The sequence below is a fragment of the Falco punctatus genome (assembly GCF_963210335.1).
Source record: "Falco punctatus genome assembly, chromosome: 11".
In the NCBI taxonomy this organism is placed as follows: domain Eukaryota; kingdom Metazoa; phylum Chordata; class Aves; order Falconiformes; family Falconidae; genus Falco; species Falco punctatus.
The window spans coordinates 7867902-7891994 of NC_137591.1; the positions used below are offsets into that span (position 1 = coordinate 7867902).

The 24093-nt window shown below is 42.7% G+C and overlaps 2 protein-coding genes across 4 annotated transcripts in view; one reads left to right on the plus strand and one right to left on the minus strand.

The window, feature by feature from the left end:
* Nucleotides 1–10750, plus strand: part of TTC39A (tetratricopeptide repeat domain 39A) — a 59085-nt gene extending 48335 nt beyond the window's left edge. For all 3 annotated transcript variants that reach the window (XM_080406283.1, XM_080406281.1, XM_080406282.1), the window contains exon 18: nt 342–10750. In XM_080406283.1, coding sequence (XP_080262409.1) covers nt 342–462 — 121 coding nt within the window. In that variant the 3' untranslated portion in view covers nt 463–10750. The remainder of the gene's footprint in view (nt 1–341) is intronic.
* Nucleotides 10751–10847: 97 nt separating this feature from the next.
* Nucleotides 10848–24093, minus strand: part of RNF11 (ring finger protein 11) — a 32078-nt gene continuing 18832 nt past the window's right edge. Inside the window, exons 2-3 of the mRNA XM_080406311.1 lie at nt 11997–12166; nt 10848–11410 (exon numbers count right to left, since the gene is read on the minus strand). Coding sequence (XP_080262437.1) covers nt 11239–11410; nt 11997–12166 — 342 coding nt within the window. The 3' untranslated portion in view covers nt 10848–11238. The remainder of the gene's footprint in view (nt 11411–11996; nt 12167–24093) is intronic.

A 24093-nucleotide genomic window follows, 5' to 3' on the forward strand; every position in this document is an offset into this window, starting at 1 on the left:
GAGAGCAGGGAAAAATAGTCCAATTTCTGAATGTAAACTAAGTAGATTTATAGATATTTAATATGGACTCAATATTTTGTGAGTGGGCCAGATTCAATTTCTTATTAAGCTATATTTTTCTGGTAATTGCCAGACAGTGAACTACAAATAAAGAACAAAGAGCTGCATTGTTTGGCTAGGAACACATGCCTTGTATTTTAGAGTAGGCAACAAAGGAGCTTGTGAAGAAAGGCTTTTTTGCTGTCTACAGTTGTTTTGCTTATAACAATAATATAAAGATAACTCGAAAATGTTTTAAATATATATATATATTCATCAGAGTGGATCTGCTTTTGTTTTAGACAAAACTACAAGAATTACTCCATGGAAACAAGAACACATTTCAGAATTCAAGCTGCCCTGCACCAAGCCAAATCCGCCCCAGAAAATGGAATGCACTCCGGAGCCTCAGCAGTGTCGTAACTTTTTCTTCTTTGATGTCCTGTTTGTTGCAAACTTTGGTGCAGAAAATTACTGACACTTTAGAATTATTTTTCCTTCTCTTTCAAGTCAGTGAGAAACCAAATAATTTAAAATTTTAAAGGTGATGCATAAAACATTAATCTAGTGTAATAACATGGCAAAAACCCTCTCAAACCAACCATAACTCTGAAAAATACTGTTTTTCCAACCGTGGCTTTTTGAATACTTACATCTGTGTAATTCATTTTTCAATCATGTGTGCTTTTCTCTTGCGTTCGCAACATTTACTAAGCAAGCTGCAACATAAAGGGGAACGACTGGCAAAACCCAAACAACAAAACTTTAAAGATTCATGGATTTAATCTCAGTTACCTCTAAATGTTTGTTTGAATTCATACTGATAGCAGTTGAGAAGGAAGCATCGCTTTTTCCAAGTACCTACTTAGTCGAAATGGTGTAAGAAAATCTCGGTGCACAAGAAACACAGCAGGGAGGAGCTCTGAATCCTGGGCATTTTGAGTTGTGCATGGAAAGCTTCTCTTTACTAGCTTTTACCAGCCACGTTTTTGCTTCTATAAGAAACTTGCTGGTGAAAAAAATGGTCTCCCTTGTGCAAGTATCTTGACTTTAATTTGGTTTTCATGTCAAGTCTGCTGCTCGTAGCAGCTGAATGATTTAGTGAGGATTTGGGGCAGGGGGAAGGTGCTGACAGTATAAAACTGCATCACTGCTTCTTTGACAAGTTTTAAAACAGGAGGTCCTTAGGAAACAGTTTTTTCATCAGAACAAAGCTGATCTGAAGTTTATGTCGAATCTAAAGCACAAGTCCTTGAAGGTCACTTAAGAAACAGCAATATTGTATTGGCCGCACAGCAGTACAGGAGTTACTGTGACAGTCAATTCCTTCTTCAAATGATTGGTCAAATGTTTGCCTGACTTGAGATGTCCATGTTTAAAGAGATCGATGTTTCCTGTGTTAAGAAGCTGGGGTTGGAGTAGGCTCCCTTGGCACAGCGCTCTGCTTTTTACGAAGGAGAGCCCTTTATCTTTTTGCTTTTTATTGATCTTTGGGGGGAATTTCTGTGTCAGGGGCTTTGAGGATAGAGCAATGAGCTAAGTCTGCTTTCCAGTGCTGCCTGCCATAGAATTGCTGCTTTTCTGCAAAACCGGTGAAGTCAGACATAACATGTACTTGACTCATATTTACCATTCTCTGTGCTAGCTCCATGTTTATATGTTTATATGCCTGTGGGTTTTGGGGGCATACTTCTACCTCCCTTTTGCAAGAGCTTCTTCCCCATGACCCATTCTGGTATGTGGAGATGGGAGGTCTTCTGACAGCCCTTCTTCTCCAACGGAGATGCTTGTCAAGAAGATTCATATCTATGTACCTCACAGTGAATATTCTTTCTAAAGCTATTGTTCCCAGCTCTTCTGAAAATAGACAGTTTGTAGCTCTGCTATTACCTCCTTTAAGGAAATGACATTGTTTTATATTTGCGAATTAATATGCAAGGAGACAGAACCACCTGTTCCTCAACATGGAGAACTTACATTATCTTAAAAATAGACATCCTTTATAAAAGTCTGCCCAAGTTAAAATCATAGATGAAGAATGCATTTTTTTAAAGTGACTTTCTCAGATAAATTTCTCAACTCAGATAAAATTCAGTATAAACAGTTACGCTATTTACATACTGCACATCAAAACCTAAGTGTAAAAATTCAGTCATTCTTTGTATAGAATAAAAAAGATTCTTGTTCTATTTCATGCATATAACGCCTCTTCTTCCAGTTCTGTCCTTTTCAAATATTTTGGCAGTCTTAGCATCTTTGAAGCAAGCAATGCCATGAAAATTAGCATAAATTATACTTTGCAGAAAGTGAACAATCCCTCTGACTGTAGATTCATCTCTCAAGGCCTCACTCACTGAAACTTTCAGTGAAATTTCACCCACAACTGAGCTTCGCCTGATGTTAGATACATTGCACAAAGGGCGTACTGTGCAATATGCAGTCAGCTTCTCTGATTCCTTGCAGCAATGAAAACACTAAGATTTTCATAGTGATCTTTGGTCGAGCACCGACACCAGTCACAGCGTGGACCTCATCTTCAGGTGAGGACTCTGTCGTTAGCCACGATCAAGCAGTCTGTGCTTTCGCTCTGACTTTTTAGCTCCCAACCAGTAAGGAATATTCACCTTCCTGATGCAACAAAGATGTATGGACTGTAATATTCTGAACTCACTAAAGGAAAGTAGCACCTTGCTTGCTAAAGGGTGAATGGAAGGTCTGGTACGTCGTCACTGTATACATTTTTCAATGTGTTATATTTTGAATTGCCCACTGTTACTCTTCGTTCATCAGCATACTTCATTTTGATGCTCTTCTGTGGCAGGGATCAAAAGCTCAGCAGTGTCAGTCCGGGCTGGAAGGTCTGTGCTGGGATTGTTTTTCCATTGCTTCCCCTGAAGCTGCTGCATTCTGCCTGAAGCTGCTCTCCGGAATGGTAAATGGCTTCATTAGTCCCGAGTCCCAAGCACAATGAATTAGGGGAAGCACAACGGATGCGAGGTTTCAAACAGCTTCAGTGTCGGGTATCTTCCACCTACCAGCAAACAGCAGATACTCCAATGGAATCACAAATCAAGGGGTTTCAGCATGGCCTAAGATTCAGGAAACGTAAGGACTGCTTCCCATGGATATAGCCAGCACCTCATTTGCAGGAGCACTTCCTTCTGCTTTCAAACACCGAACTGTCAGACTAATGCTAAAGAAACCCACTCTTCCTACTAGGCATTAGCCCACAGTTGCTGGTACGAACTCTTCCCAGTCCTCGGCCAAAGGCAGGTGACCAACTCATACAGCAGAAAATAGTTTTCTGCACTTGGTAGGACCTTTATGGTAAAACTTACAAACTGTATTTCTTTTTCTGCGTATTTTTTTTTAGTAGCACTGCTAAGTGGCTTCCTGCCAGTAGCTGAGGATAGAAATTCATACTCTGTTTCCTGGATGTCTGCAGCAACTGCCGTGGTGCCCCCTGTGATACTGCTAAGTCACCTCAGAGTGGTAGGGGCCAGGAAGGGAAAGGCAGTAAAATGAGCATCGCTTTTATCATTAGATGTGATATGTGGATCTCATTAAACTGAAGGAGGATATGGGCTGAAAAGTCAGCAGCTTATACTGAGGTCTAAGGAGAGGTAACTGCATCAACACCCAGCTCCTAGGAATACCGCCAAGCAAGGCAACTTGCTGGATGAAGAACAGTGGGCTGAAGCTGAACCCGGTCACAAGATTTCTTGATGATCAGAAGATTATTTTGATGAAGTGACAAACATGATACAACTACTATTATTTGGAAACACCTGCTTACGATTGCTCAACTAAACCAGTAGCACAGAAGCATGTTTTCATTTATTAGTCATACACAGTTCTATTGCAAGCTACAATTAACGCATTCTGCCGTGGATGGTCAGTTTGAAGACTGGCCCATTCTGACAGCGCCTAGCCTTAAGTTGTTCACGCTGCAGTGATACAGCAAACTTTGCTTAGGAAACTTTGCCTTTTATAAAACATAGCAGCATACGACAGGATCGTATCAAACATTTTCTCCCATTTCACAGTGGTTTTGACATTAAAGTCTATATTGAGTGCCTTAGTGTTTTCAGTTGACCTGCGGCCTGGGTCCAGGATGACTAAAAGATGATGGAATGATATTTTTGACAGCTTGCATGCCTCTGGCCCAACAGAAGCATCAAGTAATGCTCCTCTGTGTGAAACAAGGCTTTCCTAGAGGTCAGTCCCAGAATGCAGAAGACACTCCTAAGAGTTTAAATACAACACCCTCAGCCTCCAGTTCCACCTGCGAGATGCATTTCTTTGCCTTCTCAAGCAAAAAAGATTAAAAAAAACAGCAGCAAAGCAAATGTATATGGAATGACCAAAACAATGTGTTCCACACAGTTCCCTCTCTGGGAGGAAGAGGAGAAGATAAAGAGGTGAGTCATGTTGTTTACTGCTGTACGGGAAATGGTTAATGGTTGGAAAAGTCACTGACGAACACAAAACCTGAACAGACTAGAAATGAACTTGCTGCTTTTCTCATTGTGTTCTGCAAATACCTTTTTGTGATGGATTATGTGCAAAGCATGTATTGGCAAGTATTTTAATTGAATGATATTTTTAAAAGATGCTATCTAGGTTTGCTTCAGGTATTAAAAAAGAACAAACACCAAATACTTACTTTTAAAAACATGCCCAGTCAATCCCTGTCTCTTAAGATTTATGAACAGCGACAGAGCTAATAAATATCTGTATTGCACTGAGGTAAAATTCTGCATGGCATTTGCTCCAAATTCAACAATGTTTTTGTAGGACTGGGCTGCGTTCCATTATTTTCTGGGGGTTTTAAATCTCTGGACCTACTTACTTTCATTGTTGGCTAAACATAGGCAAAATGTTTATTTAGAGTTATGCATTGCATTGAATTCTACTTGCTTTATCTCTCCTTGACTATTTTATAGAAAAAACACAAAACAAAGCAGTCACAACCCCTCCCTGCATGCTCTCTTTATGGGCTGCTTCAATTCAAAAAAGAAAAGAAAAAAAAAATTTTTAAAAAAAGATGTTTATCTCATGTTAGTCAAGCACGGTACAGTTTCAGGTCTGTGGTTGAACAGCGGTGTAGCAATGTGGTGAGAAACAGAGGACAGGTAGAAGCTGCAATATTCCGGACAGTTTTCATCTCTCACTGTTCCCTTCATCCTGCAGCACCCAGGGTGTGGAGGTAAGGAACAACTTCCTTAGTGCTTTGTCGGTGATGCTGGAGCCACAGGGGCCGTGCTTGGTGCCGACAGTGCCACAGGTGGAGTTGTAGGATGAGCTGGTGTTTTGTTTGTGCACACGGTGGTTCCCAGACACGTTGGTAGAGACAGTGCAAGATGCCTGAAGGCTGCTCTGCTCCTGCTATCCAGAGACACAGAATAGGAACTTTATCTCTGCCAGTTAGCAGAGTTCAGTAAATCATTCTAGGGAGGCAAAGCAATGTTGTTTAACTCTAGAAGAGACAATGCATGGATCATATTCAACGTCACTGTCATTTGGGTACAGCAGCCAGTACTGCTGTCATCACTGCCAAGGTTACGCAACCTCTGCCAAGCAGCTGCAAGGTTTTTTTAGAAGCAACCAGCAGGGCCAGGTACAGTTTTGGTATTTCAGTCATAGAATTGTAGAATACCAGGTTGGAAGGGACCTCAAGGATCATCTGCTCCAACTTTTCTTGGCAAAAGCACAGACTAGACAAGATGGCCCAGCACAATCTTAAAAGTGTCCAGGGCTGGGGAACCCACCGTTCCCTGGGGAGACTGTTCCAATGGCTGATTGTTATTGTGAAAAATTTGCTCCGGCTTTCGTTACTGCAGCTTGTGGATACCTGCGTCCTGGGTCAGGTTTCTGTTCAGTGATGCTGGGCTTATCGCCAACATGAGTAATTCTTGGTATTTCCGAGGAACAACAGGGATCCCAGGTGTAGTGCCTTTGCTATGTGTCTATGGAAACTACGTGATCTGTCACACGCACACACAAACATACATATAAAAAAGTATATATAGATAATACATAAAAAGTCTATGTACGTATACTCACACACACCAGTAGCAGGCTCTGTAGCCAAAGCTTTTTGAAGTTATCGAACTGTTTGAACTCAGCAATTATTAAATTCAGCACTTAAAACAAAAAAAAAAAACCAAAACACCAAGATAGATGATGTCTTTTAAAAAAAGCCTTGACAGCTTTTCAGAAGATGGCTGAAGAAAAAGCAGGGAGATTAAGGACCTTCACTAATGGTTTGCTGTGGGAGCATAAAGGAAAGAAGAGTGTGCAGTGTATCGCCTTCTACAAGGAGAAATCCCAAAACAAAACCAGGCAGCTGAGCAAGAGCCCTTCGATGAGGTGGCCTCACCAAAAAGCAGTTTAGGCTGGAGAGTTCAGGAGCATCAGGGTTTTCACTCGGACAGCAGCAGAGCTCAGCCTCAGCGGGACGGCACCTGGGCAGGCTCAGTCCTGCTCAGCAAACACGGCTTTGGGGCGGTCATTTTTCCCCGTGGAATTTCTGCCCTGTCTGTCTCCCTCAGTCTGCTCACCCAGTATGAACTGCTACCAGTAACGGGGCGGGAGGGTAGGGAAAAGGGGCTACAAAGGTGGAAGCCTGTCTGCCCGGGGCGAGAAGCCTGGGACGCGTGCCTCCGGTGAGCAAGGGCCGGGCTGGGGGGACAGCGGCGTACGTGTCATATGTGCAGTGAACTGGGCGCTTACTGGTGTGTGCGGAGTTACTGCTGAAACGCCTTATTTAAAATAAAGGCAAATGTTCTCATGGGGTTGGTGTTGCAAAGGCGAAGTTTATGAAGTTATTGCTACTTGTTTTCCAGCTGAGAGGACAGAGGAGGGCTGGGGGCTTTTTGTAGCACGGTTGGTCCCCTCTTGCTGAGTAAGTACCTACCTTTATGCTACTAGAAACAGGTACAGGCATTTTCACAGATTATTTTTTTTTTATTATAGATTCCTCTGCACCTTTTACGTAGTTAAGTGTCAGTGCAGAGTGGATACTGTCATAGATCAGTCGCTAGCATTCAAATATAATTATTTCTTCTGCTTAAATCAAAAAGATGCTTTCATAGATATGTTTAGACTGTTCTTTTTATCAAAAGACATTAACTTTGCATTTCATACCAAAAATTCCAGAGCCCCTAACTCATCCCAGAACAGGTTTAAATGCAAGATAATCTGCCAAGGATGGTTAGCATAAATTGTATTTTTCAAAGTTGAATGCTCTATAAAAGGAAAAGTTAATCCTTGAAGCTAATTTTGATTCTGGGTATTAAGAAGGGTTCTTCCGAACAGATTTTATTCATGTTCTGTACAGGTTATCAAGGAGTAGGTATGTTTTTAATAAAAAAGTGGTGCCTGTAATAAAACCGCATTTGTACTCAGATAGCATCCACTTTGTTCCTAAGTCCATTTTAATCTGGGATTTAACTGACGAGGCCTTGTATGTTTGGTTTCAGCCATCTTGTTATTTATTTAACTGACAGTCTGACTCAGAAGAATTTTCATCTTTACCGCAATTGCACAAGGACAGGAAATGTCAAAGTATTGAAACTGGCAACTTGAGTAAGTTCAGGTATTTCATAATCCTTTAGCCTAGAACTGTGCACTTCTGCCACGCCAAGGAGAGAGCTGTAAACACCTCATTGCTTTCAGCCCTGAGAAGCTGCAAGAGGGTAGGAACTTTTAAAACCTTACGTGGTTAAAGCCCTTCTACAGCACTAGCTCCTCACAAAAAAATTCTCTGGGCTTTTTTTTTTTTTGGTTTATGTAGAAATTTTATGATTCTCTCCCAGATTTACATAATGAACTGGCAACAAGTAATAAGGATTATTGTCCTTAGACGTGAAATGATTAAAGTGATAATTCCAGTAGCATGCAATAATTTTTAAGTGTAAAGGTCTTTATAAAATGGAGTATTTGTTACTTGTCCTTGCATCTCTTTTGCCTCAGATTTGTGGGAATTTTGTTTTCTTCTATTGTAGGAGACAAAATCCATTTCCTACTATAAGCAAACATGACCTAATAATTTTGCCTGCTGTGCCAGCATCTTGGATGTCAGCAAGGCCCTTGGTCCCTACCTGCGCTGTTTCTGTGGCAGCTTTTCCTCTTTAAATGGGGTATCAGGTCCTTACGAGAGGCTGTGGCGGCTGGCAGTGACTAGGGGCGTGTGGACTTTCACAGTCAGTCTCTTGCATTGTCAGTTGAAATCGCAGACGCTCGAGCCCGATGGTCCGCTCAGCTATTTCTGGGTCCGTGCCAGGCTTGTGGTGCCAGTTAAAGTACAAACAATGTTGTTGCACTGACCGTTTTCATCACACGGTATGGTCCCTACAAAAGCAACGTTTTTGATGCCTGTTGATGCACCTCTAACCTTAGTTACTGACACAGGGTGGCTGTAAGAGGTGGGTTTTTTTCCCTTCAGCTTGTTTTGCAAACACTTTACTATGGGCTTGTCAACCCTGAAACATACAGCCCTGGCATAAGAAGGGCTACGGCTGGACAGGTCCAGACGAATGACAGCCAGCCCTTTCCACTCACTGAGCTGCAGCAGCCTCTGGTTTAGGAAACAGCTGTGCTGTAAATGGACTATCGGATATGTCTGAAACTTAAGTAATTTATTACACCTCTGAGACAGGAGGCAAATGCTATCTTCATCTTACAGGTGGTGGAATGAAGACACAGATCTGGTTTCACAACTGTAGCTGAAATTCAGGTTACACATTACTTTGCGTTAATTTCAGATCTGTTACTTTTTTGAATTAGAAATCATCCAGAACAGCATTGCACCTAAAAACTTGAAAAAAAATTGATTTATTTGTCGTATTTACACGGTTGTCTTTAGGCTAAAATTTGAACTTTCTGGAATGTTTTTGTGTAATCAGCTCTAGTTTTAGCCCTTCACACCTTTTTGCTATTTAACAAGTATCTTAATAAGTCACTCTTTCCCTTAGCGTGGTAAGTATCTCAGTGCTCAAAGTTCAGCTATACAAAGTGCCTAGAAAAGCATTCAGCTCAGTAATCTGTCACTTCAGATTTCTTTCAAATATTTCTTAATCAAGTCTTGTAATAAATAAAGACTAAAACCAACATGACAACGCTGTTTTTTCAAATTGTTCATTTGCCAGTTTTAACAAGATAAGGAAAATAAGTGGATACTTAATGTGGACATTGTTTTACCAAAAAAAAAAAAAAAAAAAAAAAAAAAAAAAAAAAAAAAAAAAAAAAAAGAGAGAGAGAAACCAAACCCCCCCAAATCAAACAGACAAAGAGCAGGACATAAAGGAACACACATGGAATGATGAAAAGTGAAAAGGAATAGTGATACTGCACAACTTCAGGTCTCTCTTCCCAGATTTTGATCCATGTAATTAGGTATGTATGACTTCAGCAAAAAATTGTATCCGGATAAAGGTGCAGCAATTAGAGTGAACCTAGACCTGTAGACTACTTTGAATTCCTTCTGACTGCTACTTAGAGGAGTTCTGTAAGAGAGCAGGTTGCTGTCAGCTGCAAGAATAATAAATAAATCATGTTGATTCTACATTTTGCTTCAAAAATTATCCATATCATGCACACTTCTACATTGTAAATACACAAAGTCTTCAAAGTACTTGCGTCTTTAAACACAACTTCAAGTACTCAAACTATACGTGAAAAACAATCAAAAACATTCCCTGATTTGTTGTGGTTAACTTGAGATTGCATCTCATTTTGCAAGACCAGGACTTCTGAATGTATCAGCATTGCACTGAATGTATAAAAGTCACAGGAAGGTACGTTAAGGAGAGGGGAGGGGGAAAAAAAAAAGAAAGAAAAAAAGAAAAAAAACTATGCTAAGTGGATAAAAGGTCTTTACAGCTATGATCTTTGCTAAACCATCTCTGAACAAGCACATACTGTTGGCTATAGAAATTTGCTAATTGTGTCATTCTTGCTATAGCAGTCCTGTTTCCCCCTTCAACTGCTAGTATGACACTCTGTTTATATAAACTTTGCATTTACATGCAGAACAAAATATATTTTTCTTATATCTGATTTCACATCTGTTTGGTGGACTGATGTGCCAGCCAGCAGGGCTTAACAGATACATTTAATACAGGAGACTGAGATACAGTATGTTTATTCTTAACTTCTGATAACCTAAGAACTACAAGAACGAGAGATGCAGTATCCATTTGCTGTGATCCAAGACAACCATTTTTAGGGAGAAAAAAGTAGAATAAGTGATCAACGCTAACACTACATTAGTTCCAAATAATTATTTTTTTTCAGTCATGCTACCTTAACTATTTATTGTCCCTCTGGCCCACTTTTAACCCTGATCAAGTTAAAGGTGACATTATTAAAGCTTAAGGACTGTTGATTCCTCAAAACCGAAGCAAGTTATAAAAACCATGAAACCATCATTTCAGTGTAGGACTCGTTTCATATCTTCATATTCCTCATCACTTGTAGAAAAGGGATAATGCATCTCAGTTTGCTTACAAGCTAGGAGATCACTGAAGTCTGCATATTCCTAACTGCAAACAAAATATAGCACTTTTAACAGGTTATAAATAAACTGGTTTTCAAGCATAGAGCCAGCCCAACAATAACAATACACTATTAAAAAGACCTAAGGCAATGAATTCCATCTCCAATGGAAAGGAAAAAGAAAAAAAAAAAGAAAAGAAAAGAAAAAGAACTGTGCAAACAAGCTTAAAACTATTTCTTTGTGCCAGTGTTATAAAATGTAGATTTCAATAAAGCCTTGACCCAAATGCCAGGACTTGTGAAAAGAATCAGAACAAAACTGGTTACTTTATTTAGGAAAAAAATACTCTTATCTTGCTGCTAATAAAATTGGATACACGCAGTTTAAACATTTACAGTTGCTGTAACACTTTACACAATTCCTATATATGGGTGTAAGAACAAACATTAAAAGACAATGGTGGGTCAAGGCTTTACATTAAAAATAACAACCTACTTCTCTATAGTCCCTAAAATACTATGTTTTTTCCAATATTTGCAGCCGTTCAGGAATATTTTTTTATTTATTTATTTATTAGGAAATGTATACTTTGTGCATGATCTTAATTCCTAATTCCTGGCTCTTTGGGCTGAATGACAAAAGGATCAAACCCATTAAAGTGGATGGTCTCCTCGAAGGTTCAGTGGAGAAACCCTGGCTCAGTTAGTCTCATACGATGAAAGCAGTGCTGCATCCACTGGCTCCATGCAGGATGGACAGGTAAAGGATCTCATCAACCAGTCATCTATACAGTCCAGGTGGTAAATGTGCATGCACGGCAGAAATCGGATAGGGTCCCCATAAACAAAGTCCATCATACAAATGACACATCTGAGGGGGGGAAAAAAAAATATCATAAAAATATTTAAGCTGCTGTTACCACACTGGAAATGAGAATAGTGTAATACCTACTCCTAGGTATGTTTCAGTCAAAACAAAGTTTTAGTACTTGTAGATACTGTGAGGGGTTCCTAGCTCTGTCCGTGCTGGCTCCACCAAGCACTAGCAGGTTTTGGTGTTTCCTCTGTAGTAATGTGCCCGTGGTTGCACCGTTAGTGAAGGCAGGAAGCCTTGTGTAGGCACGGCAGGGGCAGCTCAGGGTGCACACAGTTAGAAATGAGAAAAGGGAGCCATAAAGGGGAGGAAGCAACATGGAATTATTTCCCCGTGAAGAGAGGATGAAGAAGAAAAAGCCTATAAAGGGCATGAATTACATGGGTCAAGAAAATAAGTTTCACCTGTAACAGGAAAACAAGCATGGATAATTTTTTTTTTTTTTTTTTTTTTTTTACCAGAAAGCTACATTAAATTACAGTCCTTGAAAAGAAAGCAGAAACAGGAGGACAAGATCAGGTTTCCCAGGGCACTATCACAAACCAGTGCAACAGCCACATTAGTTAAGAGTTCTGTAACTTACTCTCTGATCTTCTTCTCGGAGCCGTCTCTTCCAGGATCATAGACTCCTTTAGGTAGATGCTGAATAAGGCCTATCCTCTGCGCTATTCTGATTTGTTCCTCTTCTGTCAGCTGTGTTGCTAGCCGAGTCTGGCTAGGAGTCGGGTGATAAACAGGAACAGGGACCTGCTCCTAAAATTAAAATATTTCAGTTAAAAAAAAACCCCACAGGCTTTCCCAGAATTTTGTAGCACAGCACAAGCAATGTGTTTTAACTTTTCCTCTCAGTCCTATAAATGTTTCTCCCACTCCTACTTTGCAGTTTTGGGGCTATAATTATATTGAGCCTGGGATAAAGAACTGAAGCCAGTATCTTAAGCAAGGAGCTGTTTGTGGCTGTTTTCTGCAAAAGTTTTTTATCTCCAGGAATCATTCACACATTAAATACATGTACAACAAACTTCACATAGCAGCTGGTGAACTGCTAAGATGCTGAACTGAACAATATAATGGCTGAGGGAGAGCCCCAAGTACTTGCAACAAAAAGCAGATTCTGTGATTTTTTTACACTTTAGGAAGAATTCTTTGCGAAGATGAGGACAGTACCTAAATCTTAAGGGGAAAGTTTTATTGGTTCTGTAATAACTAAAATTCATGTGAACTGTTCTGAGCCACATAAAACTCCAATCCAGAACTGTAGATTCCATTTTTTTTTTAAACACACAAAAGTCACCTGGACAATAAAAAGAATAGCTGAGTAAGTAATCCAAGTTTTGTATTTGTTCATATATATTAACATGATTTTACAAGTTGTCCCAAGCTGGACTTCAGCTGCTGTATGTTTGAAGCACGTTTCCCAAACAAAAATAGGCAACGTGTAGGTATCACACGGTCCTTCCTCTGCCACATTCTCAGAAGCTTCTTCTAAATATTAACAAACTTTAGATCTGATATTTTCACTAACATTTATATTAACATGGTGCTTGTCTTACTTGCTTTTAAAGCATTCTTTTGGACATAAACACCAGTTTTGAACAGGAGAGACTATTAGGACAGCGCTGGCCGGGAGCCATACATCTACTGTTAACAGGGAGACCATTTGTTGCACGAGACCTATTTTTTAACGATACTTCTTAAACAGGAGGGGGAAAAAAAAAAATCAGCTTATAGTTGTGTTCTGAAAATAAGCCCAGTCCGTCAGAGGCACAACAGCATCGATTCATCTGTTTGAAAAATGCAAAAGCTGATGTTGCAGAGGCCACTGCTGCAGAACAAGCAAGAGTGCAGCAGCGGGTGCAGCTGCACCGTTGGAAGCGCTGATGCAGCACGCAGTGCCTCTGACAAAGTTCCCACCGCCGAACTCCTGCTCACCCGTCACGGATGGGGCAGCCACGGGCTTTCACTGGCTGTGACAGAGCCACCACCTCCTGAAACACACATGTCCTTACAGAGCGTGGAGCCCTGTGGGCATCTCCAAGTACTTCCAGCAGCAGGAACACAGCTGCGCTCCCCTCCCATTCCCTCTTCACCTTCTGGTCTGCTCCAGCAACGGTCTAGTGCAGTGTTCAACAGACACCAACACCTGGCAAAGTCCAGATACGGGGTCTAATGCACGTAATACTGCACTTGTAAAACCTGATAAAGCGGTTCTTCTTTCACTGCTAGGAACCACAGCAAGTGGAAAGTCAGCCAGGACTCCTGGAAGGCCAGGAAGAAGCAGCCCGAGGAGCACGCAGCCCCTTGCTGGCCAGTGCCGGGGGTGTCCAGCAGCAGGAGTCCTTGCTAATTAAAAATACAAGTGCCTGGCAATTCTGCTTTTAATACAGCGCCTACCGCTTGCAATTCAGCTGTGAGCTAAAATTCACAGCTATATTAATTCAGCTATGTTAGGATTTTCCCCTCTGATTTCCTAGCAGAACTCAAGAGGATTACGAGAAGGTTCAAAAGACAAAATGCCAGTGGGTTCTGTAAGTTTGATCAGTTTCCTGACTCCTCTAAACTGGATTTCACAGTATCACGTATTTCTTCTACATCAGTTGCCTTTTAACCATTTAAATTATCTAAAGTATTCTCTAATCATCATTTGGGTAGGGAAAAGCACCAGCTGAAGCCAGGGATGACCTGTCAGATAGAACCTTTGGTGCCAGCAAAATAAAGCGGTTTTTCCCCTCCCAAACGCAGCAGGCCCCCTGCACTGAACACACCAGCTCAAGGCAGAGCCTGGTCCTGGTTTTATGTTTCAAGAACTTAACACCACAAAATATCAGTAACTTTTTTTTTTTTTTGGCTTGCAAGGCTTTGCTATACTACTTTGGACAGATTATTAAATAAATAGCAGAGGACATTACTGTTAGCTCCTTGATCTGTTACAATGGCATACAGAACGCCTGGTATTTGGAGAGAGATGCACCCTCCTTCCCATCCTACAAAAAAGAGGAGCAGTATAACTAACCGCGGCACAGGCTGGGGCTAATGGGGGCAGAAGGAGGGGAGGCTACTGTATTTAATGCAGCTCCCCTTGGCAAAACCATGACTGCAAGCAATAACGCAGAAATACAAGTAAAGGCAAAAACAGGAGGAGGAAAGCAAATCCAAGAAACTCTCAAAATGTCTGAAAGTAGCAGTGACAAATGGTGAATGCCTACAGCTGAAGAACGGCAAATTGCTCATCTCGGCAGAAATTACACAGCAAAAGGAAGCTCCAGTTAAGTACGAATCTGTTACGAGTTAAAACTATCACATTTGGACAACTCTGAAACAAGAAATCAGTCACGCTCTCCAACCGACGACTGCTTCGGTTAAGTTTTGGACAGTACACATTAACACAACTTTTAAGCCTGCAATGGGCGAAACAAGAACAAAACCTCATCCCCTTGCTCTGCTCTTGTGCAGGCGCTTGCTGCAAGCAGCCACCGAGGGACCACCTACCACTTCTGCATTACTGCAGCGCCCCTCTCCCATGGGTGTCACCTTCCCTGTGGAGAACTGAAGGAGAGGGGCCTGATGGACCCCTGGGGCCCCTTCCCATGCCAAATATACAAATGCTTCCCTGACTGCCAGTGCCGTATGGGAACACTGCTCCTTCTGGCGTCCTGTCTCAGGTTCCCTCCCTGCAGAGCCACCACCCTGCGCTACATGTCTGACATAACCAATTAAGGCAGAAATTTATAGTTGCCAGCTGTGGCCTTCTACAATTTCATGTACTACACAAGAATCTCATCAGACGAGTAACAGCGAAGAGAGCACCATTTTCACCCAGACACTTTCATGGTTGTGAATATAAAGAACTGGGGTTGGTGTGGCTGCCAAGCTGTTGCAAAAAATGCATAGATTGTACTACTGTAAATAAAAAAAGAGTGGCCGTTCAACACCCACGATCCAGTGCACTTCTGCAACAGGCTGGCTGGTGGCACGTTCATCTTGCCTCTTGGTTGCTATTAAAAGCCTGCCCAAATGGAGCTAGCAGTCCGCTGGATACAAACATACCAGTAACATGGAAGAACACGGCCGCACACATTGCAGAGAGTCAAATTATAGGGTACACGGACGCTTTCAAACCAGTCCTCTCCCCTCTCAAAGAGAAAAGATATGTTTATACCTGTATGAATCTAAAAATATTTTATTAAACTATTTATTCATGAGAATATGAGAGACCAGATTTTTCTCACTCGGTTTGTTGAGGTGACGTGCGGCGTTCCCAGAGGGGTCAAAATAAGAGACGGAGCAGACCGCAGGAGGTGCTCCAGCTAGACCCTGACTACCACCCATCAGCTGAGCTGGGCTCCTCCAGCCCCCAGCGGCCCCACTGACACACACCCAGGGCCGGCCCCACGCGCAGACGTCACCACGCCGGCAGCTGCGTCCTCTGCTTTCTCCACTACCAAATCTCTGAAGCATTTTTGGAAGTGAAGCTCACCCAGCAATAATGCCGACCTGCCCGTAAGGACAGAGCACAGCCCTCCCTGCCTGTGCAGGTTTATCACCCCTTTGCAAATCTTGCACGGATTAGAACAGCTACTTCTATCAACCTATGCTGAGGAAAGGTCCCGCTCACTCCAGCATGGATATTCAAGAGTAACAACGTGAGGATTCAACACTTCAGTCAACCCAAATTTGTAGTTAGAGGCTCCCTGACACGTATCTATATAAAACAGGACTGCGTTACCTAAGTAATCGTTACTTTACTCCAAAGACTAGCATGAATGTATTGTTCTGGTATCCCACTTTTCCCATCTCTACCAGGGAAAATGTTTTTGCAGACAAAATTATGAAATACTGAACTTCTAGCCAAAGTCAAGTGTTATTTATCATTTGATAAAGATGTCAGGCATTTCACACTAAGATGAAATTTCATGTTAACTCTACTCCTCCATGCAAAAAGCCTAAAAAATGCCAAAACAAATAATCAAACCCACATATTAGGGTCAGGCAATGAAGTAAAAATCACTTTCTGGCACTGAATTTGCTTTAATCATTATTTTCCCCCCATATGAATTTAGCAATGATGAAACATATCAGCTGGCAGCAGCCCTGGAGATACACAGCTTTTTTCTTGTTCACAAACTAGGTGGTGTCAGCACAAGCTTCCCTGGCTTTCTGTGCCCAGAAATCATTCCTTCCTAATGTTTATTCAGCCCTTTACATGACAGCATTAGTTTAGATTCAGGGGCTGCAACAGGGTTTATGTCTCCATCTCACCGTGGCTCCTCCTCCTTTGGGGGGGGGGTGGGGATCATAGAGGGCATCTGGAGGTCTGCGTTTTTAGCTTTAATGAAAATAAACATTTTCACACGTGGCTTAAAAGGCCCAGACACTGTGTTTTTGCATGCAGATTCCCAAGCACGCTTTGGGTTCTTGCCTAGAAAAAGGAGGTTTCATAAAGCATGATTTTTAGTTTGAAGTTTTCTCATCAGTCAGATTTACCTTGGTTACTTATGCTGCTGTAAATCCGCTTTGCTCTTGTTTTACAGCATTTTCATCTTGTTTTTGCAACTGCAATGAATTTGTAATACTCTGAAAACAGGTCAGCGGTAGATCAGAAACTCTTAATCCCTGGATAAAGATTATTTTAAGATCCCTCTACGCCATATATAGGCAGTATGTTATCAGGGCTTTTGTTTGTTGTTTTTAATAATTGCACCAACATGCACAAATTATCTTTTCAGGAAGGTCAAAGGTGAGATGAATAATTCATAACATCTAACAGTTCCAGAGGTTAAAGCTTCACTGCTGTCCCTGAGATCCTGTCTACAGCTACCTGCTTTGCTCAGTTTCCATCTCTGAATTTTCTTCCTCATCTAATCCAATGCTCTCAGTGTCTCACCCTGGGATGTTTATTTGCATTTTAACACCAAATCAACAGCCTATCTGTTAATTCAGTCCGACAAAGGAGACAAACATCTTCCTAGCTGTGTTCACCCCTAAGTCTTTTTCACATTTGTTTAAATACCAGTAGGTATAGCGCCTACACTCCTCGTGGTTGCTAATTAATTAATGCAAATATAACAGTTCAATTTTAATCTCCCCAGCTGTTCCCACAGCTCTTTTTTGAAATCCCTTCGATATGCAAATGTCTGTCTTGAAACGCTGTCTGAAAGCGGCTGCACTGGTTCACGTACAGCTGCATCGGTGCCACATACGCTTTAGTGCTCACCAGCCCTCGGACGCTGGCCTGGAAGCAGCCTGGCCTTTCTGCAGCTCTAACAGCCTTGTAGCAGCATCACTGCCTATTACACCACTCACCATCGCTACACAAATCTTTCAGCCTTGCTGCTTCCCAGTTTTCCCACTTCTAAGGTGAGATGCTTAGCAGGAAGCCTAAATACAACTTCAGTTTATAGATGTAAAGTCGGGAGGTGAGGGGAAAAAAAAAAAAAAAAGCGCTTTTGGTGGTTTGGGGTTTGTTTGTTTGTGGGGTTTTTTTCCCCAAAATCCCCTCTGAATTTTAGGAAATTTTCTCTTCTTGCTACTTTATTGCTCAAAGAACTCACTGGGATGATGGTCGAGGGGCCTTTTCTGTGAACACCATTCTGATCCAGATGAAAAGATTCAAGCTCCGTCTATATGTGAATACACATTCTGAAATAATATCCTCCCCCAAGACACATTAATGTAAAACCACTCGCCATTATAATGTGCATTATACAGCAGCTACAGCTTACTTTAATAATCCTTAGAACATTACGAGCAGCCTGCCAACTATAAAAACCACTTTCTGCCATACAGAACAGTTCATTTATTAAGCTGAATATCAGTTGCTATAAAACATTATGTAATGAAACTGTTACCCAATCTTTTTATATTCCCGCTTCCAGGTAGCCAGTCAGTAGAAGTAACTGCGACAGCTGAACACTTAGACACCTAAGAGTTCTTTTGAAAGAAAAATCCCCTCCTCTTGCCTCTCCCATTTGGGGGGGGGGACGGACACCTGGGACAGACAACCAGACCAAACACGCGTGCATGCACGAGAGCAGCCGTTCTGGTACAAGCTGGGATCTAATGCATGGGTTTGCCTAGCAGACCCCATTCACTGAACAGCAATATAGTCAGAAAAGACATTAAACTAATGCCCTATCAAGCAAAACTGTAACTGATCCTTTACCAAATTCTAAAGCGTGCCAAAGACCGAATCCCTTTCTGTGATAAGTCTGGAGTTGCAAGCAATTCTCTCCCAACAAATAATAATACATTTCCAAACAGACTCATTGTACTGCTCCGCTAATACACGCCCGTCTTTAGCATAGGGTTCCAAGGCCTTGCGTTTCTCAGGATTCCCACATTCCTCATTAAGGAGACTAATCACAGAATTTAAATTTTGAATGTATATTTGATTCATCTGGAACTTTTAAGGCCAATAAATCTATACTTCATTTTTAAGATTTCTCAGGGGATGGTTCTGCTACCACACTGCTTGCTGGGGAGAGCCAACTTCAACTGTTTGTGACCATTTTAGCAAAACCCCTTTACTTTTACTTTCCTTTGTTCGATATATTCCTTGATAAGCTTGACAGCAAACCCAAAAACCATATAAAATTTCACGTCCATTTTTCCTTTAAAATGTTATTAGTATCACAATTATCATTTAAATATTTAATAGAAAATTTTCATGCTGAAATAAATGCATGCACAAGCACCGTACTGGTCCATAGCCAGGACAGCAATACTCCAAAACCCAGTAAGGGCCCCCCTGTACCTGGGCCACGTTCAGGTTTGTACATGCTTCCCACCAAGGTGCTCTTAAGGGAGGATTAGTAAGAATTCTGGCACTGTAGGAATCGGGCATTGTAGATACGGTCAGTCACTAGTACAAGAACAGACTAAGGAAACAAGTCTGCAACAGAGGAGAGGAACCTGCAGGATCTGCACGGCGTTTCTCCAGCTGCTAACACCAATTAAGAAGCGATGCCCCGTCTGAGTCATACGCCATTTCAGGGGGAGGTGTTTTTTGGTGAAAGCCACGGTGGGGCTGCAGTGATGGCACAACCTCATTTAAGCTATTAGTAAAACCGTAAAATTGTCCTTCGCATTTTTCACAATTATCCCACTGAAATTACTGAGAAATAAATTTACCTGAACAGTTGGAAAAGATAAGCAACCACGAAAGAAAGCAATTCCTGGCTGCCGACTCCCCTGAGAAATCTTAAAAATGAAGTATAGATTGGCCTTAAAAGTTCCAGATGAATCAAACGTCACCTGTCCGCCGAGCTCAGCTTTGCTACCGAAAATAGGGCTGAGGCAGAGAGAGGAGGTACGAGCTAGATGCATCCTGCCTGCTGCTTTCCTAGACGGTGACAAGGGCTATTAGAGAAGGGGACTTGGTTTTCAAGCTCCTTACCTGTGCTGTCACACAAACCTAAAGAGGCTACCTACTGCCAAGGGAAAGAGCTGACGGTGCCCTTTGCAGCTTGGCCGGTGCAAACCCACCTCCCCTGGCAGCTGGGGATCACCGGCCGCTCCACAGTCACCTGCTCGGAAATGCCATTAACCATCACTGCAAACCTGAATACACAAAACTAGCAAGAAGGAGTTGTAGGGGGAAAAGCAGTAATTAAAAAGCAGTAATTAGTCCCTGGAAGCACAATCTCCTGACACAACAAGGCAGTTTTTACATTTCCAGACCGCACAGCAGGCTTCTCTGATTCAAGGGCCGTATCCCTAAGTACGGTTCGCTTCCACTAACCAAATTCATGTTCGCCAGCTTCATGTTGGTTTTAACTGTCTTTGTTCCTTTCTGCAGTGATACCATCACACATCAGCGTGCGAATTTCTTCAGAGAAGTGGGTAACACATACACCAACACATCCCAGGCCATCAAACTGCTCACCAGAGAACTGACTCCATCTCTCCAGACAGCCCCACTCACAGCATTGGGCTACAACTTGAGAGATAACAAAATCCTCTTATTACAGCTCCTAGCATGTTTATTTTCATAGGGGTTTTATATATACATATATGGAAGGACAAGATCCATACGCAATTTACAAAAATTCAAGCTTTTCTGTCAAGTTGCTGCAGTGAGCAAAGCCAGGAAAGAACAGCTGCACCCAAACACTGAGTTAAGAACACTCACGGCACAAAATGCAGCCTCCCAAGACTTGTACACCCCGAGAACTACAAGGCCAAGCACCTGGGTAAGGAGAAAATCCAGCTGAAGGGGCCAGCAGCCATTTCTGCAGCTGGTAGTAGAAGAGCAGCAAACGTATGCGGATCACCCTACCCCACCAGCAAACCACAACATCTGCGTTTCTGGTACACGTTCTCTCCTACTCGTGCCAAGTGGTTATCTCTGCAGAAACCCCTTCTCATGCCTGGCAAGCACAAACCGTTATTACAGTACTATGGCTGTGTTACACAGCACTTACGGTTCAAGCAAGACAGCTGCTGGAGAAATGAAGAGCAGATTTGACAATAACTAAAAACTGAAGTTTTGGGAAGAAGAAAACTGTCCCATAGTGGAAGAGGCTGAAAACAAATAAATCTCTGGGACTGTCTCCTCTGCTGAAAGGTACAGACTGAACCTGCTGTGCCCCATTCACTTACTGCTGTGGAAATGCTGACTAGCAGGAAACAAAAAATAAAAGAACATCCCAAACAAACGAATCCTGTTAACATGTTTTTCAGAGGCTGCATTCAAGCACAAGAGATGGAGGAAGCACTCTGGAGCTATGATGGAAAAGCTGACAGAAGGCTAACGGTCCACACAGAAATAGGGGAATCGTTCGCACTTCCTTCAGACACGTATTTACCTTCTGGAAAGGGTAAACATCAATCAGTGCAACTTGTTTATAGTATAAATCAAAGGGATAACAGCTGAAACCGTTAGTATTGATCATCCTGGGTAATACCTGAAGTCTGCAGGCAGCCTCGACTCTCGCTATGCCAGGTCCTGTATGCAGTGCAACAAACCGGCTTGCTCACAACCTGCCCCACTCAACCCATGGCCTCAGCCATGGGTGATCTGTCCCCAACACTGTCGTTGTCCCCACACACACCCCCCCACTCACTCAGAGGATTTGACTCACCTGTGGGTACAGCAGGCAAAAAAAAAAAAACACCCTTACGCTGACACGTGCTTCTGACTCCTGAGACAGGAGCTTGGCCCAAACCTACCACGCTATAACCCCCAGAGCATTGCATCACTTGGACAAGTCTGTGCAAGTTCCTTACGTGAAGGGCTTCATATGGATTACTGGATAGGCAGGCACCCAGTGAAGAGTATAGGCATATAGGTGACTGCAGGTGGGCAATGTAACACACTAAAGAGTAAGTAACAGCACGCGCTATGCCCTGAACTGCCTACCGAGCCCACAGACCCAGCATGGCCGAGCTAAGCACGTGCAGCCGCTGCTCACCTCCTGGTGCTGTTTCAGGGAATTTGGGAATTGGGACACAGCTGACTTCAGCGGGTCTAAAACAGCACTGCCGCCGAGCCACCAGTCCTGCCACCTCCCCTGCGCTGGCTCTACCTACGCTGCTCTACTGTCTCTTCACCTCACGAAAAGCAAACAAACCATTACCATCAACCCTGCGATCCCTACAGCCACTGGAAAAGTTGGAAACAGGCAGCCAAGAGGAAAATGGATGAGTGCCCCTGTCAGGACTTAGGCCAATTGTGAAACCTTGATTCCAAACACTTAAAAATATAGCAAGAGTGCTAAAATGTATCTTTTGGCAAGAATCAGGTCAACTTAAAGGCAATTCTAAGAACAAAACTGCCCTTCCAAGTACTTCAGGAACAAGGTAGCAAAATTACAGAGATCATCCCTCATCAGCCAAGAGGACAGGCTAGGGACAGAGGGCCAAAACAGGGTGTAAACACCAAAATGCACGTAAGCTGAAGACGTGAGCAATCCATCAGGGGAGGACTGCTGAAGTATAAATACAGGCTGTACTTCCATGTATAAATTTGTGTATATGTATATTTAAATGTGCTAGTCTGAACTAATAAGAACAGAAAACATAGAGCAGAGAAATATTATACAGAACTAGGAATGTATTTTAGAAAAAGTAGGATATCAAAGGGTCAGAGAAATCAAGTGATGGATGACCTCATCTCTAGGCTCCAATGTATGGAATTACCTTGGTATTATCGTTCCACAACACGGCAGGCATCCTCTGTGGGCAAAGAGGGCTAACCAGAACGCAATTTAACAGCCTTGCCTAAAGCAAGTTTCAACACACATCCAAAACCATCATATCGAATGCAAGTCCTCATACATCAAGCTCCTAAAACAGGCCTTAAATAGACCCAACAGCCCCAGCTGGAATAAGAACATCACTCCCGTGTATTCTCTTCTGGGAGGTGTCAATCGAGCTTCAGATAAGAGGTAACACTGATAAAGAAAACAAACAGGCAGATCAACAGCAGCTATCTCAGATCATTTACCCTTGAGGTACTATCCATTGCAAGGACACAAAATACTTTTCTGTATCCACCCAGTTGCAAGCAAGCACCAAAAAAGCGGTTTGAAAAAGGACGTAGTAGTTCTTTTTATAGAGATGCAACCTGTTACCCAACCGAAATACACAGAAGAGGCAACGTGGGAGGGGGCTTCTGCAAACCTTGCCAGGGATCTTCCCCTTGAGCAGGGAGCAGGTAAGAATGGCTGACGAGGCAGTGCCACAGCCAAGCTGTGCTCGCCCAGGAAGGTGGGCTACCAACGGGCTCCTGATGTACAGAAACCTGATGAAGAACTTTCCATCGGGCCTTGCAGCAAACAGGGACTCAGCAGAGTGGGAGTCTTGCACAGTGCGAACCTCTGCCAAACCATACAGAAAGAAGGTAAGATTGTTCTACTCAGGATAAATGACTTGGGGGGAGAAAAGTGGTAACAGTCCACATCCCTTTGCAGAACTGCTTCAAGAAGCAGATGGGGCTGGTGATGAGCTGGGTCTGCATTAAGCACAGTGCAGGAAAACCTGAAGCCAAGACATTGCTGGTGTGGCAGCCAGCAGGGTTTGTTGCAAAACTCAGGAGTCCGTGTTATACTTCACTTGCCCGTAACTTCATACTCCACTGGAAATACTTTAATTGCCTTTTTAACAAAGCCATCCTCCATTACAAATGCTTGCTCAAGCAGGAAGCTGCCCCACCTTGGCAGTTTGATGGTACACTCAGATTCACAGGCCTTTTTATTTCATTAGTGGTGTCTGAATTTCTAACACAGAGTGGATGCCCCTGAGATCCAGGTGTGTGGCTTGAAGCCTCAGCCTAGGCAGTGCAGCAGGGGACTGGGCTGTGCAGAGGCCGCCAAGAGGCTTCCCGAGGCCAATTAAAGGATATAATCAACGCTGTGTTTTGCAACAGCTTAACCACAGAGGGGGTTTTCAGCATGTTTCTGCATTAGCCTGCTAGGAAGCCACACCGACGAAGCCCCACGTATGCCCGCCATATATTAGGGCACCTCAAACAGTGTGAGTGTGCGGCTGTCCCGGGTGTTCCTGGCAGTGGTGTGTTGGCTCGGTGGGGACATCCCGGCCATCCACCCAGCCACCAGCTGCTCCTTCTGCCATCTAGATCCTGGGCAACCGATGGCGACGGGGGCTTCTGTGATTTCTTCCACACTTTGAAGCTGGAAATGGGGTTTGAATCAGGAGGGGGTGCCGACAGCACCCTGACC